The sequence below is a fragment of the Aphis gossypii genome, chromosome 1, assembly GCF_020184175.1.
Source record: "Aphis gossypii isolate Hap1 chromosome 1, ASM2018417v2, whole genome shotgun sequence".
NCBI lineage: Eukaryota > Metazoa > Arthropoda > Insecta > Hemiptera > Aphididae > Aphis > Aphis gossypii.
Genome location: NC_065530.1, coordinates 54645017 through 54666243, shown reverse-complemented (window position 1 = coordinate 54666243; position 21227 = coordinate 54645017). Strand labels below are relative to the sequence as shown.

Here is a 21227-nt window from a genome sequence, read left to right as displayed (position 1 = left end):
CAAAAGGTTTCCCGTACGCACACAAAACATACGCAGTATACGAACGCACGCAACTATATAGCTAATATATTGTATGAGACGTTTTCAATTAGGGTCACAAATTCAATTTCTATAACTCCGATTCCGACGAAACATCCGGGCCTAAACACTATACCTACACCGAACTCGCGTGAGAAAAAGCACGCGAGAGCCTGTTAAATGTTCATCAGTGGGCTCCAATGGTCTCACGGTCAGTCTTCGCGGAAGTCCGTTGTCGACTCGCGGCGTCGCCGGTAACTTTAACGTTAGGCTACAAACGTGCCGATACAACAGCAGGCTATGATGACTTATTAATAACCGATATAATATTATACGCATACACACATTTTAACCGTTTCGTACGATAACGACCGTCCGCATAATATAATAAAGTACCCACAGCACTCGTTTCGTTTCGTACGGAAAAATTTTCCGTTTATTTATTTATTATTTTTTTTTAATTCATATTATTTTCTCTGAAAATATGCGTTTAACACTTGGATATTATACACTACGCGACGTAATAAATTGCCTAAATGAACAGAAGGAATCCACAATAATATACACACATATATATAAACATAGTGCAAGTGCTCGTACATAACGGGCCGACAATTAAAAACGTTTACGCACCACCGGCCACGTATATTATAGGTAGGTACCTAACCTACCTACCTATATACATGATACTAATTTGGCCATCCAGAGTGGAGACTCCGCCGCCACGCACTCTGTATATATTATTATTATATATACTCTTATATAGGTGAAATGAATTCCGCGCTGTCCGCGAGTCCCGTTGCTCTTTGTGAATGTTTTTGCAGAGAAAAAAATAAGAATGAAAAAACTGACGACGACGTTAAATAATTGTCTTCGACGCCGTTCGATATAATAACGATATATTCGCCGTGTCTCTTCTGATGCACGTGCTGGCAATTTATTTCGACTCTGCATCGTGTTATAATATGTGTGTGTACGAGAGCGCAATGTGCGGTGGTATGGAAATTGAATTTCGTTATTTAAGACTTTATTTTATTTTTTTTTTTTTACATTAACGATTTACCGTACGGCCAGTGCATCGAACAATACCCAATTCCGTATTGACCCACAGTCAATTGACGACCGCGGTCGCGTGGCTTGACTCTGTCGTGAATAATAATAATAATATATACATATATTATTACGATGTGTACTTGTTGCGCTCACGCGTACTCAACTCCGTTACGGCGTTAAAAAACATTTCTGAAACGTTTTAGTGGCAAGAAAAAATTTTTGAAAAAAATCAGTATCAATCATTACGCGATAACGGTGAACATATACGAGCTGGAGTTAAAGGTACTCACCGTATAATACCAATTACCTACGACCGAGATTGACAAATCGACCGTTGTAATTACTAATAACACTGATCTATATACGTAGATGCGTATGTAATAAACAAACTAATAAGGTCGTAAATAATAATAAGTATGCAAGATGATTTTTTGAACCGTACTATTCATCATTACTCGGTTAATCAGTTTTTATGTTTGTCAAACATTTATTTTTAAGTACAAGTAATCGTAACTAATAGTTAATATTACATTTTAAATGAAAAATATTTCACAACCTTCTGGTGGTAAAATTGCATAGATTCTTTACAGAACATCAAAATATTATACATCATACAACGCACACTCGTTTAAATATTACCATACACGATATAAAAATAAAGATTTTGAACGATAGGGAGAAGAATCTCAGTTTTTTTAATTGTTCTTATACCGCTATTATAAATATGCAAATGTTAGAGTACATATGGCACCAATTCAATAAGTCACATTATAATTTTCATTTCTTATTTCACTCGCTGATCCATACAACTGCAGTGCGAAAAGAATGCTTTTGACACAGATGATAATATTACGATTTGCTCAAGCTACCATTTTGTTTACGTCGCGAATGCCTTTTTCGCCATATTATTATTATTAGACTAATTACAGACCACCATGTATACAGGTTGTTTTTAGCCCTTCGCCGTCCAAAATCTAATCATCTATACATGGACTGCGATCGACATCTTGCAACTATATATTATTATATATCCGCATGAGATCCGTAAATACGACATGACACGCGGGTAAGGGTGGGTATAATATATCATATATTTTATAAGAAGGTACTCGTCGACAACTCGTGCTACTCACTATAGAGTCACAATACTATAGATACCTACTCGGTTTCACGAGTTATGATTAATGATCGGTAAACAATAATAATTAGCGTGTACATTATCTTTATCATCATTACCGCGTGTATGTGTATACCAGCTGACGACTATCGTTTGTCAGATAATCAGTCGCAACTATTAATCAACGTCACATTAACACCTCGACGTGTGCATTACAGGTGCAACACGCTGCGACGGGAACGGGAGCGCCGCATCTGTAAACTTGCTTTTCGTTTCGATATTGCATTATTGGGGCGTTCTTATCCTTCGATACAATACACAATAATATTATGTATACATACATTTTCAGATCTCCACGACTTCTACGGCAAACTGTTCTTTATTTATATAATATAATATTTTAAGTCATGTATAACTATTGGCAGTAAGTTAATTATATACACACGACATTTCTATTCAGTAAATTAACGTGTCATTTTCAACTGTTTTCGGGCGCTACGAGTGGTTTTTTATACCATCCACCGCAAAAAATCATAATGAAACTTCCCACGGTCTACTGAATTGGACAAGAGTGTTTTTGGCAGAAAAAAAATACTAAGATATTATAATTATTTTACAGTGAAAATACCGGTTTCGGTCGTGGTACTGTCGTATATATTATTTTATACACGCGCTTCTGCAAAATGAGAATGCATCCATATTATATAGTACCTATAAGATAGAGACTAATAGTATATTGATTACTTGATTACTGTATTACGTTTCGTATATTCAATTTGACCGTTGCTGCCGTTCTCGGTCGTCTGTTTCTAGCGATTTTATAATAACAACTATATAATATACTCTAGTAGTACGTCCGTGCCCTATATATATAATATATATACGCGTGTTTCATAATAAATTAAATAAGAATAATCCATTACACTTGTAATTATCTCACAGAGTTTATAATACACGAGTTTAACACGCGTACGCGAAGCAAATCGGTTCACATCATGATGGCATTTATCTACCAGTTCCGTACACATATAATAATATATGAACATTATATACCTACTACGATTATAAGTAAACGGGATAAGGACTCGGCCGAGGTTGTCCCCCTGCCCCATCACCAACCACCACAGAAACCTTCAAACGAAGAGTGTGTGCGGTGCGCTTAATCTGTTTAAAATTATCGTGCGGCTCGATTTCTGAGAGCGGATCGGACGAACCGGGATAATATTATGATGATAGTAAGAGCATAAGATAAATGGTTTTAAATTGTTTTTAAAATACCTTATTCGATAACTGGTACCCATACCGTATATGCATACCGGAAAACATCGTTTTAACGGCAGTTAGGTGGCATTTATAATAATATCCAATACGCCTAATAAATAATAATCCATATTATTATAATAGTATAATGTAACGAAACCGTCGTCGCAGGGAGATAATCACCACCGCTATCTCGATGCACGTCCACTGTCACACGAGCACTACAACTGGTCATCGGATGCTGTTACATATTATAATATTACGTATAACCGAGCTAAACGGAAAGAACAATATAGTATTATGATGATGCGACAATAATAATAATAATAATAGACAGACGATATATATACGGGAAAAATAAACAGGAAAACCATCTGTTGAGCGTACGGGAAATGACCGCGCGTAGTCCTCGGAAGGTCGGTCGCGATAGTTTATAATAACGGTGTACAGGTATATCGTACGGTCGGCAGTGGTCGCGAGCGCGCACACACACGCGCGCGCGCGTATATATAATATTATATGTGTGAATCGGACAGAACCTGTGGTCGAGAATTCCATTCGTCGCGAACACTCCGCCGCCGTTCAATTACATTATTATGATTGTTATAATACGGCTCTCGACGGTATCGCGTACAATATCGTTGTGCGTTTCTCACGGGCGATTAACCGAATTTCGTATACATATACGTATAATATATTACAGGATATTATTATATATGTAGCTGGTACACGGACGATCGTAACGTTTTACGACACACAATAATATGTATTATTACAAAGGTACAGTGCATTTGTTGCAGTGCAGCATCAGAATAATATAGACGTATTACGACGACTGTTACAGATAATCGCGATTTGGAGCAAACCGTACACGAAAAACCGGTCGCATCATCTGCAGCTATATAATATCACAAGTATAGGCGACCGGTTTGTTCGATCGCGAAAATAAAAAAAATCGTAAAACACGATATGCCTATACTATCGGGCGTAGATGATATTATGATACGAGCGTGTTATACACGACGTGTACGATATCGTACACAGTGTGATGATCCACTGCAGGCGCGAAATTGAAAAACAAAAAAAAAAAAAATTACAAAAAATTGCGGTGCGGATCGTCGTCCTTTCCGCGTTTACGTATTATGGTCTGTCTGCACTTTACAGGTAGACGCAATGTGTATATTAGATTATGTTATATACGTACCACTGTCTGCGCTCAATGCTCATCGGCCATATAATATATTATCATAATATTATATACACACACACGACATATTACATAGTATAATGCGCGTATAGTCCGTGAGCGTGCTGCTCGCGCACCGTGCGAATTACCGTGGGCGGCCGACGACGACGGGACCCGCCGTTTGCCCACACAGAAAACGTTTAACGATGCAATATATTACGTCTCCCTTTGAAGTTGAGACGTATAGACGGTATAATACGTGTATCTGTGCTGTAGATACGATATTGTTTTAACAGTATAATATAATATGTAGGTATATTCATACATATATAGATGTAATACGATGGTGGTAATAGTGATGCGGTATATACCTGCTACAGTGATGATGGTGGTATACGGTTCTCACAGTCGAAACCTTTGAGAGGACGTACAACACACTTCTATTATATATATATATATGTATAAACGACTCGCAGCGTATTTTATTTCTGTCTTTCTTTCGTTTTATCGATCTGTGTAATTTTTTTCCCCCTCGTTTTTTTGTTCGACGAAGATGTTAGACGTTTATACGCGAGCGCACACTTGCACACTTGCACACACACACGCACGCACGCACGTGAAAAACGTTTCGTACATATCGTCACGTATGACGGCGGACCGACCGACCAGCCTGCCGGTGGAGTGTATGGAGGAGGAGCAGAGAGCGCATAACTGTAGATCGTCGACGGTAGGTCGATACGCCGCCGTGGATCGCCGCGACGCGTCGGATCATCACACACACACGTCAGCGGTAATGACGACGTTCGGCCAAAGACAATATTAAAATAATAACACGTTATTTGTATTATACGCGTCACCGATATGCATTACAATATGCATAAATTGTACATAGTATGCTTATATACAATGTATGCATTTCTGCGATACTTGTGTAATTATAAGAAATTATCATAAGAGATAGGGTCTCCAAAGCTTAAAAAAATAACCCTGTGGAGGCGAAATTATCCGAACCCTCTAAACATAAATCATTAAACAGTATTGTTTATACAGTAATTATACTGTATTAACAATTAATATATAACAATATTTACGAGCGGTTATTCGAGTAACAACTGTTTATACTTATAAATGATTAAAATAAATATCTCTGAAGAAAGCCATTTATTCACGTTCAAAATTATTATAATTAACTATATACATACAAACCAATTATATTAATTAATAAGAGACATACTTTAAATTTCAAATCGATTATATTCCACGAATTATGCCTACTGTACGTAGTATTGTAATAAAAATAAGTCGTATAATTCATAGCATTGAATTTAAATATCTCATTATTCAATACAATATTGCAACAAACTAAACGAATTCATATTAATAGAGGTGCTCTCAAAATATCAAAATTCAAAGGAGACTTCTTTCCCTACACACCCATACCACAATTCGAGTTCTGTGTATTTACAGCCGCCTACTACAGAAATTATTTTTCTGACTACGGTATACCATAATATTATTAAAACAATCGGCGAAATGTGAACAGTGCAAGAGGTGAATGGTTTTCCGCAAAAATTACGAATAACTACTCGTATAGGACCATCAATAATGTTACATATCATAATATTACCTCCGACGACCGGAACTACGGAACTTTGGATGGACATCATACTTAATACATCTGCGACATTTGCACTGATTAATCAGTCAAATCGATAACATATGAGACGCCCGTTGTCGCGGGATGATCGAATCCGATTGCTCATGCCGCTGTGTACGACAGTGTGTGTTGTGTATGTTCACTATTTGTATACCTATACCCAGAGACGATCAGATGAGTCTATTCCGCTGCTGCGGCGGTCGTCTGCCCGACATCATCACTGAACCGCCGCCGTCAACGTATAAATACAATAATACGATATATTATTATAGTGAGACGTCTAGTTTAGAACGGCTGAACGATAAAATCATCGTCGTCGACATTGTTCGGCGTTGGCGTGTACAATAGGACGTTGTGCGCGCGCGCCGCCGCTGTCACGACCGCGGCGGAGCACGACGCGCCCGCCGACATGAACGCTGCGAGCCTCCTTTGCAGACGTCGAAAATATACATAATAATAATAACAAAATGGTAATAATGAAATGTATAATAACGTAATAATGACCCATATTTTTTGCCACGTCTTGTCTTCCGCGATCCGTGTTTTCCGGTCGCGAACAACGCGCAATTTTATACACCGGGTGGTACATACACCGAGAACAGTCACGGCAGACGAACCGTATCTCAAGACTTACGCGATATGTCCTCAGATAGTCTCGATATGATATGAGAATAATATGTTAATAATATGTAATATGCATCATTATGGTTATGATACACCGTGTCAATTCATAATCACAAATGGCTAAAATAAATTTGAAAAAACATAATTTTAGTCCAATATAATATTAATTTAAAAATACAAGACGCATAACCCCATGCAACAGGCTAGATTTATCACCACACAAATACAAATTTTTATTAGATAAATTACACAATTTACATTCAATATCTAATTAATATATCCATTTAAAAGCCAACGGAATAGTTAACAAACATGTATGTGGTAAAATATTAAAGCTTGAGATAAATTATTCTCCATCACATAACATTATCTACAGAAAAAACGACAGTTCTTATTGATTCTTAGAGTCTATGTTTTTATCATCCATTTGAAATATTGTACCACTAAAACAAAATTAATTACAAAACCTAACTACAGGGTAATTCAAAATTATTGCTTTTAACCTGATCTTAGTTTATATGACTATACATATATTTGGAAATATGTTAAAGACTTTGTATGTACTATCATTACCAACAACCAAAAAGGAGCTACGTCAATCACCACTCGTTATATTTAAGCTGCATGTGATGTCATATTTTATAAGTACCATAAACTAAACATCCAATATTATTCTTTTCTATAGTGTATTAATTACCATTCTAAATCTAAACATTTAAAATATATAACTATTGTAATCAGATAAATAATTTTGAATAATATGTACAATACAATATACACTACATGGGGCAAAAATAATCGGCTGAACGCGGAGGTAATATATAGATATAATAGGGTTTACAGCGATAATAAATGACAATAAGTGAGATATAAATATTAAATATATATTATGATATAGGCAATAATCACTGAAGTTATACGATTATGAAGATATGAGATCATCATTTATCATATTATCATCAATAAAAATTACTATAGTTTTCGTCGAACCGAGAACTAGCTGCATATATACACTGCATGAACGCAGCTAGAAATAATATTACCTATAAACGTCTATAAATGTCGATGACGAGTTATATTGTAAGTATTAGATTATGTGACTTTGGCAATCCAGAAGTTTTGAAAATTAATTTCAACAAATTGAATAGGCGACCGTGAAAATAATTTTTTAGGCATGCGCGACAACATTTTCTAGCGACAGCACACACTATTATAAATTGTAGTCAGATGCACAGCGCGTCTACATATTAATACAATTTTTTTTTCTTTTAATATTATTATACATGTACCTGTGCAGTACACGACGTGCGTGTTACAGAAGTTTTAGAGTATGTACGTTTTGTTTTTTTAACACTTACGGCGGCTGCGACTCATTGTGTTCATCGCGCGCCAATTTTCCTTTTGTTGCTCGATAATAATGTAAAAAGAAGCATTTCTTATTTATTTTTCGTGCACCCGTTTTTGTTTCCGCACCGTTTTTGTTTCTCTTCTCGGAACGAATCGAACACGTTCTAGTGCACCAGAGAAATCTCCCTTCTATAATGGAATGCCGTTTTGATTAGGTTGTGGAAAAACGAAATATTTCCGGTCAGAAGACACATTATTATTGTAGGCGACCATCGTATTGTTTTCGCAAATGTATGATTTTATAATTTATAATAATTTTTTCTTCGTAATCGAAATCGAATCTGTATAATATTGTGCAAACTCATAAATGGAAAAAATATATAACTGAGCATGTCGCCGTTTAACGTCAAAATACTGCCGATTGTAGGTGAATTTATTGGTCGATGGGAGTAGCCGTTTGTTATTAATTATTATTACCTATAACTATTTAACAGTTATTATAAGGTGTAATCCTAGTAAAACACATTTCCCACGGACGCCGCGTGGGCGGTCACGGGAGAACTGTCATAAAACAATTATCATCGTTGTTGCGAACATAATATAATATTATAATAGAATATTTTATCAAAACGAAATTTTGCTAAATAACACCGAACGTGCAAGTCGGGTTTCCACCAAATTAGTATAATCCATTATCATTGGTTAATACGCAATTTCACTCATCATTGGTTAATACGCAATTTCACTCATCTATGTTTAATGTTTATAATTTATAAATATGATGTAAACAAAATTTCGATAAACATCACCAAAGATTCACAAAAGTTTACGCACTCAATATACTGGAGATGACACGCGTTTTGAGTGGATGTTATAGGAATATAATACTTATACAAATTAATTCTGCAAAGTTCACGCCGGGCCTTTCATACTGCAACTTGAAACAGAAATGCTCGTGTATATTTTAAAAATTCTCAAACCGAGTGAATTAAGAATACAGATAAAATAATCAGTACACAAACACCTACTTAACAGCAGTGCTCATTATTATATCTATAGAATCACACTGAAATATAGGTGACCAATATAATATGGATGAAACGATTCTATGAAATCCAACAATCATACAATATTTGAACGCATCAATAACGATATGAAAACGTATACATACAAAATAATCATATATATATATAAATACTTTTGTCATGACACAACAGCAATGTCGTCTCCAACAAGAAAAAACGAAATACGCCGTTTCCCTGTATATAATATTCGCGTACGTCTTCTCGACCGGAGCGAGATCATCTCATTATTATTATAATATATCATATTATTGGAGCGATCGCGAAGATAAATTAGGTATATATACTGCACGAATGTCTCCGTCCGCGCAACAATGGCATCTTCCTGGAATATATAATTATAGGAAAGCGGGCCGGGCAGCTGTGGTCGTAAATAAAATTAGAAAAAACGTATAGAAAATACGTTTTATTATATAAAAAGTCAACAACGACAACAACAATAATAATAATAAAACTGCGGCGGGTGCACACGAAAACACACCACGTAAAAACAGAGAATGACCACGATTTATTTAATTGCATTTTTGTTATTATTTATAATATAATATAATATATATATAAGCCAGGACAAAATATACGTGTCGAAGACGTACGGTTTTTATAGATATTTTTTTAACTCGTCCGTTATTTGCTCCGCGACTAAAACAGCAACGAATTGTTTCACGTTCTTCGTTATTATTATTTTTTTTCAATTATTACGTTATATTTCGGACACAAAAATACATCATCCGATTAACAATCGTCTTGTGCGGCGGGTTCATAATATACTCCACACGAATACAATAATGTAGGTCAGGAATGGCTGTACGGCACACCGCCCCCGACGACTCCCGAATCTCGTCCGTTTCCACTGACCAGCGGCGGTCACATGGTGTATCTATATAGTGGGCCGTGTTGAACACGATTCGGTCGCCGCCGTTCGCGAGAAACGCGCGTCTCATTAAAATCGGAATATAATATCATATAGGTAAATGTATGAAATAAAAAAAATATATATTCGGGATAGAAAAAATCCGACGAAAAACTGGTTTCACGTACACACACACACGATAATAATAATATTATAAATACACCGATGCAGACGTGGCGTGTGCCTCCGGCGCGAACTCGCCGTTACGCGGTAAAAATATTATATTACTTTATAACATATAATATTATGCGCTGCGTTCTTGTTACAGATCGTTTATGGTATAAATAATAATATGTAGAGACGCGCACTCCCGAAGTAGCGATGACTAATAATATAATATATTAATAATATGTATAGTGGGTTCGGTGGGCGAATTATTAAAATCCGCGAGGAAAAACAATATATTATTGTGAAAAACGAGTTTCTGTGGCTAAATGTATGTAGAGATGGTTTTGGGATCAAAAACTCATCAAGCGCCTAATACCTACATATTATATACTTATAACGTGCACCACCACGTGCATTTATAAAATATAATATGCAATTTTAATTAATATTAATAAATACAAATGTTATTATAACATACGTTATCTACAGTTTTCTTTTAGTTTTGATTTTTTCAATAACAAACACAAACCACACTATAGGATAAGTTGTCTATATGTCATTTGAAAAGTGTCTTGCATTATTATTATATGAAACAGAAAATTAAAAATTAAAACGTCACGTCATAGGAAAAGATTTTCCGGAAGAAGAGGACCAAAGATGCGGTATAATTCGTATTTATTCTATATCCGTATTGACGGAATAACTCACGGAAGAAAGAAAAAATAAAAACAGAAATGTATATCAAATACATTTTCTAAAAACATTCGTTAAATATACGTCGACTGTCCATTAGTGTGTATACTTATCAAGACGAGCGATTATTTGCAGCACCGTAACATTATAATTCAGTATAATAATACTGCATGTACCAACTCATAAACCAAAAATACAAAATTCTAATCAATCTCGCAGGATTACGTCTTGAAATCCGGCGGACCGCAAATTACTGTGATATAAATTATAATAATATATCAAACCGAATTAAAAATGTGTTTGGTTTTACTAATATACTTACATTAAACCGTAAACTATTACAAATTATATACTACTACTATCTACTATACATAATATATATGTGTTTTACGAATTCGTATAAACTGTTAAATTTAGTTTGAATTAATTTAAATTGTTTTTTATTATCGTTTTAACGCGCTCCTAGAAATTTCCCCACCACTATATACAATGCACGTATTATCTGCAGCTGTTTTTTAATAAACACAATGAGTATAATATGACATACGAATATACCGTAATACTGTGATAATAGAATATTGTACTCTAGGTTAAAGTCAGATTTTAAAAAAACCAATAAAAAATTATTATAAACAATATATATTGTTCATAAAAAAATACTAAGGTCACAAGAGTAAAATATAATAAAGCTAATTAATTTTTATATAAAATATAATTATTAATATTTAAGGGGACGTTTTGCAAATAATTTGAATAGGCATAATCAAAATTGAAATACTCAATTAACAGCGGTTGTATTATATTCATGACTTACAACTGATTATCATTAAAATTAATCCCGAATCACTTTTTATCGAAGAACCTTTACGTATCGTTAAAAGTGCTAAAATTTCAAATATTATTACAGATATCGTCAAATTTATAGTTTTTATAAGATTCTAAAATTTTACATTATTCGCTAGTGTGTTTTTTTTAACAAGCATTAAATTTATTTAATGTGAAACAACAGAATAGGTATACCAAATATGTTTTTTCTGCACTCGGTTTTGCTATTATACTCGAGAAATGAGAATTATGAATTACAATAATTCGGTCATACGGTTATTTTTAACCATTTTTTCACCATAATATATACAATATACTCCATGTATCTACATTATCTAAATAGTATAATAATAATATCTAATGATGATGTAATAAAATATAATATATTCGAGGACGCTGTTGGCGAAATTGAAAACTGCGGTTTTTTAAAAATTTCCTAACGCAAAATAACAACAAAAAGAATCATTAAAAACATCTCTTTGATTATACGTCATCTGCAGCTGAGGTATTGGACGTTTATAGTAGTCGCATGCTATTTATTTATTTCTCATTATTAAAAATATTTTTTTTCTTTACTTTTTATTAACGGTAAAATGTAAATAATCGAATTTTTGTACCAACATACACAAACACATCCCGAGTATTATTATTAATTTAGGGATTGTAAGTTGGTAAAATTACATATTGTTTTTACTTCATAGGAAAACGATCTGATTGAAGTACAAATAGGTATATGTTTCATACAAAGTAATAAAAATATAACATTTAATAGTGTCAAGTAGATTTTTTGGAGTTATTTGCACGCATTATTTTATTAAAATTTCATTTCATTTAATTTATAAATATTTATTCAGAATAATTTTCATTATGTTGTGTGACTAGGTGGGCTTTATTAGTTTTACGGTAATATTTAACCACATAATTTTACCATTTAACAATATGTAACAATACTAACAATTAAAATCTTAGGAAAAATAATAAAACTTTTAAAAATAAATAGATAATTATAATTATTTAAAAATCTGATTTTGAATATTACACAACGCATATTTCTAGTGTATAGTTTTAGATTTTTAGTGCATATAAATGCAAACCCCAGAACTTATCATTTCATAATTTACCAATTTTTAGTACACACCTATGTGTATTAATTACAAACTAATAATTTAAATTATTAATTACGTATTATGCAGTTGTTATAGGCAACAGCTATAATTTATGTGGATAATTGCAGTAATATAATTGCAATTCCTCGTGGACCGTACAATATGATATATAAAATAACATGATACATCGCTTCGTGTGTATAAATAATAATATCATATTTGTCGTTCGGTTGATGTTTTGTTGTACGGTATTAACATCGACGCGCATATTAAAACGGGCCGCTGAACACGATAAAACATCCTTGTTACATTATTGTTATTATTGTACGAAATCCCCGTTACACGTACAGTATAAACATATTTGTTTATTTTATTTATTTATATGTGTACAAAATATGTGTCACATGGTTTGACCGCAACAATTACCTTACAATATAGAGTTATGCACCGGTGCACTATCGAAGGGCGTAGGCGACAGAGGCGGCGAACACGTGTTAATCGACCGTTTCTACGGACAACGACATATATGTATATAATATATAATAATGATGAGTATGTTATGTGCTACCTCACTACTAATACCTGCGTATCAGTATACCACGAATACTTACGTTATTATTATTATTTGTTTACTACCGAGAGACCGGATTAAGAGAGAGAGAGAGAAGTCGATTCGCACGAGTTACATCGACAGCTATACCGACGATAGCGCGGTGACCAAGTATATATATCACGATAAACTGGCGATTTTCACGCAGGACGCGACACGCTGAGGTGGATACGCGACGAAAACGAGTTTATAACAATCAGTAATGATCGAGGAAAGCGATTTTCTGGAGCCAGAATGCCCACTACTACAATCTACAATAAATTATATACTTCTGTAAATCGACAAAACAACCATATATAATTATATACATTATATTATACATTTCATCATTATTTATGATTTAACCCACTAAAAATAATAATCTGCAACTATATCCAATGCAGTCATGGGGAGGGTCCTTCGAGAGAAGAGAGGGTTATGTCAATTCCCAAATATTTCTTGTATTTAATTTATTTATAACTACAATATTTCCGTAGGTATTCATTAATATTAATTGAATTGTATGTTTGTGAATTATGCATACTATTTAATATCAATAATACAAATGGTTAAATTTTAGCGTTACCCCTGAGTGTAGTATCCACATTAATACTTCTACCACTTATATTATGGATACAAAATTATTGTGTTCAGATGTTTTATCATTATTTTAACTTTGGTAAATAAAATATATAATATGACGTGTGACGTGTAGAAACGAAGTAAACCAGATAATGATGGTAGTGGCTGCAGAGGTTTTATTATTCGTTAGATTCGTATTATACATCACTCTGTTATCTTTCATTTTCTTTTAAAATCCATATTTTATACATATTATGTGTATAATAATCCATATATTATACATATAGTGCATGGAAAACATTAATATATTATTCTTATAACGTATTATAATATATAGGTTTAGATATGAAATATAATATCACGGCTTAAGCTTGCGTTCGTGTTCCATTTTTCGTGCAACACCAATTTGTGCTCGAGAACTTTTTCTGTTTACTATCCGCATTCACGGCGTGATAGTACTATTATCAAACCGTGATCGGTTTTTAATTTAACGATACCTATGTGTGAGGATCGCAAACCGTAACGACGATACCTATAATAATACACTCCTCCAGTGCTGCTCATTTTAAAGTTTTTACAAAAACATTTGTTTTTCCTTTTTATTTCAGACAAGACCAGCGTGAGCGCTCTGTATGCGTGCGTCATGATACTGACAGTAGCATCGGCCACGTCTTTGCAAGACTGCGAGGCTGACATGACGGGATTCGAGCTGGTTACCGGGTACGTGTTCACAGCGCCCGATGACTTGCTGGACAGCATACCCGGCACGCTGATGTTGACCGATTGCCTGGAGGCTTGCCACGCGAACGACACATGCGAATCGGTCAACTACGAGACCGGTCTGTGTGTGATGTTCTCCTCTAACGCTGACGCATATCCAGGTAAGATAAAAGAAATGGTCGACATTTTTTGAAAAATATTAAAAATAGACACTTCCTGATCAATTACATATTATATCAAACACTATTTTTCTACTCCTTACAACTTATTGTAACAGGTATTTATAATTTTACCAAAGAATAATTATAATTACATTTTTTACTTCAAATCAATTTTACCACTATACTAAGTCGTAACTTTAAATAAAAAGAGAATTTTTAGTTCAATATTCATTATGTACATAACGAAAATAGTTCTAACATTAAAAACTAAAACTTTTCTGCCGAGTGATGTAGTATTTTAACGTATAGTGAGCATATAGGTTTATGCAGAGAACACACAGAAAATACGAGAGTTCCGTATTAAAAAAATCAGCATGTTTAGTATTATATTATTATATTAAGCTTATAATAATGATATGATAATAAAGTGTACGATAATTACACATTTAATAATAACACTATACCATATACATGATGCATATATATATAGGATTACACGCAAACACTGTGCAGTGCGTGTCTGGGATGATATCTTATGAGGCGGCATGACCGATGGTGAGGGAGGAGGAGAAAAATAGAAGGTGCGCGGGCGTGGATATCGTGGGAGTGTTGATAGTGCTTCTTACCGGTTATAGGTCGGTAGCAAGAACGTGCGCCACATATTTATAAATAAATATTAAATATATAAATTGTACATAATGGATAGATAGTGGCATTTCGTCGTGATGCACCAAAGTCGTCTTCATATACAAAATATATACGTATGCATAATATACTATATGTTACGCGCATTTTCTCATCGAAGGTAGACCTCTATCGGTTCCAATAACCAATTCAAATATTGCCTTCTCTAAACGCACAGTATCTGTAAAAACCAGAAAGCCCGAAGCCGTGTATATAATATAGGTATTTGAATTTAACCCGGTATTGGGTCATATATTCGATTAAATCACACACGGCTATAAGCGGTATAAAACATTTATATACTCTTTTCGCGTCCTCTAGCCAGTATAAACGGTTCTTCGACGCACAGCATTCTCAGTGATGATGGGGCACGGTGAGACGTTCACCAGTCGTGATTGAAATAAACTAAATTAACGTTACGAGTGATACAGTTTTTTCTACATTCGACTTCATAAAAATTACTCAATTTCTCGGGCTAAAAACAAGGTATATTAAAATAAATGAATAAATATGTTTCCTGCAAGAAAACGAAGAGCGTTAATTTCACAAAATTCTTGACTCTACGAAAAATTCAATTATACAAGAATGTTTTCAAAATTTTACGAATTAGGCTTGTCCCACTTTCAAATAAACAAATAAACAATCTTCACCATTTTCGTCACACAGAAATCGATAGCATACCTACCCATATGTAATATAAATGAAATATTAATAGTAATAGTTTTGTTTCAGAATATACCTAATATAATAACTGTAAAAGTACATTTAAACGCGCGTTATATTAAAATGTATTCGCATATAAAACATGATAATTGGGCAACAAAAAATGTAAACAGATGGGTTTTTTAGCAAGTTTGGTGATGATAAATGCGCGACCAAAGAGTAACTGCAACAGTGGGCGGAGCGGTATTCGGCTTTATGCATCTTAGCGGAACAGGCGATTTATGACGTTGGCCTTCGAGGGATTTTTTTTTGCTCTTCCGATAACATTTCGTTATTTTTGTAGGATGTCGACGACCGCGAGATGCGCGAAAAACGGGATAACGCGATAATCGGCCGACGGTCATGTTCGGACACGGTTTAAACCGAAGCGATTATTATTATTATTATTATTATTATCACGATATTTTGTTGTTGTTATTATTATTTTATATACTTATATATATAAACGAATATTTATACACGCCTCAGTGTATTCAGACGCAGATTTTCTTTATCAATTGTACGTGTCTTTAGCCCAATCATTGATTATTACCTAAACGCCGCGGCGGTGTACCTCAGGCACAGCCGATTATCGGCGCGATAATTGGTGTCTCCCCACCCAAACCACAGACAAACGAAAACTATAGGAACGGTTCAATTATTTTTCATCGACTGACATGGGTGGTATTGCGTGCAGAGACATCTCATAATATTATTTAGATAAGAAAAATTAATAAAAATTAATTCAAATTTTATATTAACCGGTGTACAATTTAATTTCGAATATAATTATAAATTTAAATTTAGTTAGGTATTTTTATACGTCCAAATATTTTATCACAATTTATAACAGATCGCACGAAAAATATCATAATAATGAGACATCAAAAATGTAGATCTGGGACAGTGGTGTACCTGAATAGCCTATCCAAAACGCCGCACGATCATCACTTATTTTCATAATTAAAATTAATTTATTACAAAAAAACGATATAATTATTATATTGATTTCTATTATATTATAATAAATTACGAATTACGATACACCGTAAAAGCGATGCCATACCGTATTATTATTAAAATGAATATTATATTAAATACAAAATTAAATTATACTACGCTAAGTATAAATCGAGACACTATTTTTTCTGTCTTTCGTTGAGTTTTCTCGGTTAATCCTTACATCACGTTTATTCGATACACCGTTCTTCATAGTAGGTATAAGGTATATATAAAATATTGTAATAATGGGTGGTACCTCGAGGGACTTTCCAAACAATTGATATTTTACATTAAAATACTCGTCACGTTTATGAGCCCCGGAGATGCGCGTTCAGATACGCTCAGTGAAAAGCTATACTGAGTACCCATATTCTCATACTTAATGCGCACGACTTTTTTATTTACATTGTTACCTTTTTTTTTGCAGGGGCATTAAGCAAGTCCCAGTTTCCGGTGTTTACGATATACGCACAAAAGACGTGTTTGGGCATAAAACCATGTGAACGAGCATGGTGTTTCGACCGAGTACAAGGTTACAAGCTCAAAGGGTTTGGCAAGAAAAAGCAAGCTGCAACATCCAGGCAAGACTGCTTAGAGTTGTGTTTGGGAGAAAGAGAATTCTCTTGTCGGTAAGTAAAATTCAAAATAATACATTTTCTTAAAAACAAACACAACTCAAATAAATTTAATAATGTTCTTAATCGGCATAAAAGATCCTAAAATGTTTAAATATTATTATCTTTGACATAATAGTAATAAATAAAAATTAAAAAAAAACCTGAATCAATCAAAGATTTAATGTAAAATGTATCTCAAGCTTTTACATCACGTTGAAATCAAAATAAATTCATAATTAAAATCAAAAATAATATACTCTAACTCTTAATTATGTCAACATTACTAGTATATCATATAATACGACGACGGTACAACATACAATCAAACTATAGTACATTTTCATTTCGAAAAACATGTCTTTATATTAATTTATCTTTAAAAAGTTAATTAATAGCTAACTCGGTTTGCTTAATCAACTACGGTTGAAATCGTATTGTTTTCCACAATCGCGATCGTCAAACAATGAAAATTTAAAATAACACTTAAAGCACCTTACGTGCAAGCATTTCTTTAACGGTATTCAAATCGATGAAAAAAAAGGTAAACACATTGTAGATCTTATATCATGGGCCAACGAATATCGTTTTTCTTTTCACGCGTACGCACCTGCGCATACAGTCAACAATAGTTTTCAATCGACTTGTTTTGCACGTAAACATATAAAAGTGATAGGATTAGTCACGTGTTACAAATTTAAAAATATTTATATTATTATTTTAACGGTCCTATAATAACAATTCCGTAAGTTAATGCAAGATAAAAAACAAACAACGTGTATATAGGCACATTTTACACGATAAACCAATAAAATTATCATAACTATTATAATAACTGTACACCATGCTATATACACAGTATGACCATAATATAACAGTCCGTTCACCCACACACAAGCATATAATATAAATATATAAATACGTATACGACGTTTATCCGAAAAGGCAATAATTGACATTCCATCAGATCAATATAATATACACAGGTGTATCGTGAGTACCACTACTTACCACTTACCACTCCCCAATCGTGTCACATTAACCCTATCGATTTCCACCGTGCACGATTTAATTTAATTATTATTATCGCTGTACTGAATTTGCAATCCGCTGGGAATAAAAAATAAAAAATTGTAACGAATACGTGTAAAACGGGAATAATGCCTGTTGGAAACATTCCAATACACCTATATATGTGATGACTATAGAGGTATACGACGACGGTCACTATAAAACATGTATACGATATTCACGGACATATTGTTATACGAACATATACATTTGTGAATAAAAAAATAAACGCATCTCCGACCGAATACCATATAAAAATGAAGACGGATTATTATTATTATTATTATTACAGTTGATGTCGCGTACATATTTTATACATTTACAATTATTTACCTGTAAGTACCATGTGGTATTCTTATATAATATATATATATATATATACCTAAGTATCCGAATCGGATCATAAGGAGTGAAAAAACCGTCCCATCTCGCGGCTGTCCGTGCGGATAATGGAAATTAAAACGTGTCATTGACTCGCCGGGACGTCCGCATGACAAATCCAATAGAAAATTCAAATAAATAATATCACATAATAATGTAGCGTCGTTTTATATTATTATTAAAATACGTTTCTGCGTATTCAATTCGTATTCACATATTAATAATATTATACTATACATATATTACACGCGAATTGCGTCATACGCCGCGTGTGTGATAGCGTTTCGCTACAACAACCGATTAGCCACCGTCGTGTTGGGTGTATAATATTATTATATTATTATATTAATGAGTTTATCGGCCTACAAAACACCGCGACTGCGGGCGAAATGCACAACGGCGGGATTTGCACGGAACGGAACGGTTTGCATCAACGGTCCTCTCCGGGCGACACGACGACCGTTGCCGGAAACCGGTTAGTCGTCATCGGCGTGGTCGTCGGAGCCTGTTCACCTACTGCTGCGATGCTGCTGCCCTACTGGCGCACATTTTAATATCGTGCTGCATTATGATAACATTATTGTAATGTCTTCCTCTGACATTTTAAGTGTTTTGCAAAAATTCGATTTTACAGAAAACCGGAATTTTTGGAATGTCTTCTTCCTTTGTTATTAATATTTACAGCTTACGCATTAAATGTATAATGATATGCACATAAGTTAAAGGTACACGAATGTCCACGGGTCGGTTTTAATTCGATTCACCGGAATGTATGTCGTTTACGTTTAAAATCGCAATCACCCGATCACGGAAACTGTGTAGGAGTACGATTCATCTGTAAATTAACGACAACACGAATTTTCAACGGTAATTCGTTGTTACGATCACTCCTTGGCCGCCGAGGTGTCGGAATACTTCAATGAATGCAGACTTTTCAATGATATTTTTATAGCAGTTCCGCATAACAAAAACTTATACAGGGTTATTATATTTAACCGTTACATCTATCCGACGACGTTATTACGTGGAAGCCAATTACTTGTGTATACATGTCTTGTGATTCATCACTAAAAATGTTAATAATTTATTTATTATTACCTATCTAATATTTTTTTTTTAACTATTACTCAAGAATATCGTCGACGTTTATATAGTGTTCTTTCTCAATGTCCTAAAACTTCGTGAACCATTCATTAGTATTCATCATTTTCCAGACCAATTAGGCAGCTGTCATGAGAAATAATTTCCATCCTTTTTGCATTTAAAATTCAGAATTATAAATGTAAAAAACTGGTACTAGTCCGACCTGCGCGAGTAAATAATCAACATTTTAAAACAAATGCAAAATTTAATACTAGTCTATACCTAACAGCTAACAGTATGCGCTACCCATCTCGGCGGACCCGAGTCAGCTGGTTTACGGATGGCGACACCATTCGGTAAATTCAATACGCCTGCAATTCTATTTACGGAATAAAATCATGCCGAATGAAAAAATATATATTTGAAATATTTATCATATAATAATAAGTGCGTATAGAAACATATTATTATATATTGCAAAGTCATCACATAATTAGACACATATCATTATTATATAGTATATGAATTATAAGCATACGCCACCACATTTTAATATAGGCAAACTCCTAGTATGGCAGCCGTCCAAGTAGTTGCAACAAAAAAAATGGACCATTGCCATCATCAGATAACGAACCACTGACATACACACGCT

The 21227-nt window shown here is 33.9% G+C and overlaps 2 protein-coding genes across 7 annotated transcripts in view; one reads left to right on the top strand and one right to left on the bottom strand.

Annotated features, from left to right (window-relative positions):
• Nucleotides 1–21227, bottom strand: part of LOC114125220 (autophagy-related protein 16-1) — a 230141-nt gene that overhangs the window by 191252 nt on the left and 17662 nt on the right. The gene's annotated exons all lie outside the window — the stretch shown is intronic.
• Nucleotides 1–21227, top strand: part of LOC114125222 (uncharacterized) — a 34357-nt gene that overhangs the window by 7183 nt on the left and 5947 nt on the right. Inside the window, exons 2-3 of the mRNA XM_027988768.2 lie at nt 14766–15038; nt 17854–18055. Of these exons, the coding sequence (XP_027844569.2) occupies nt 14766–15038; nt 17854–18055 (475 nt within the window). The remainder of the gene's footprint in view (nt 1–14765; nt 15039–17853; nt 18056–21227) is intronic.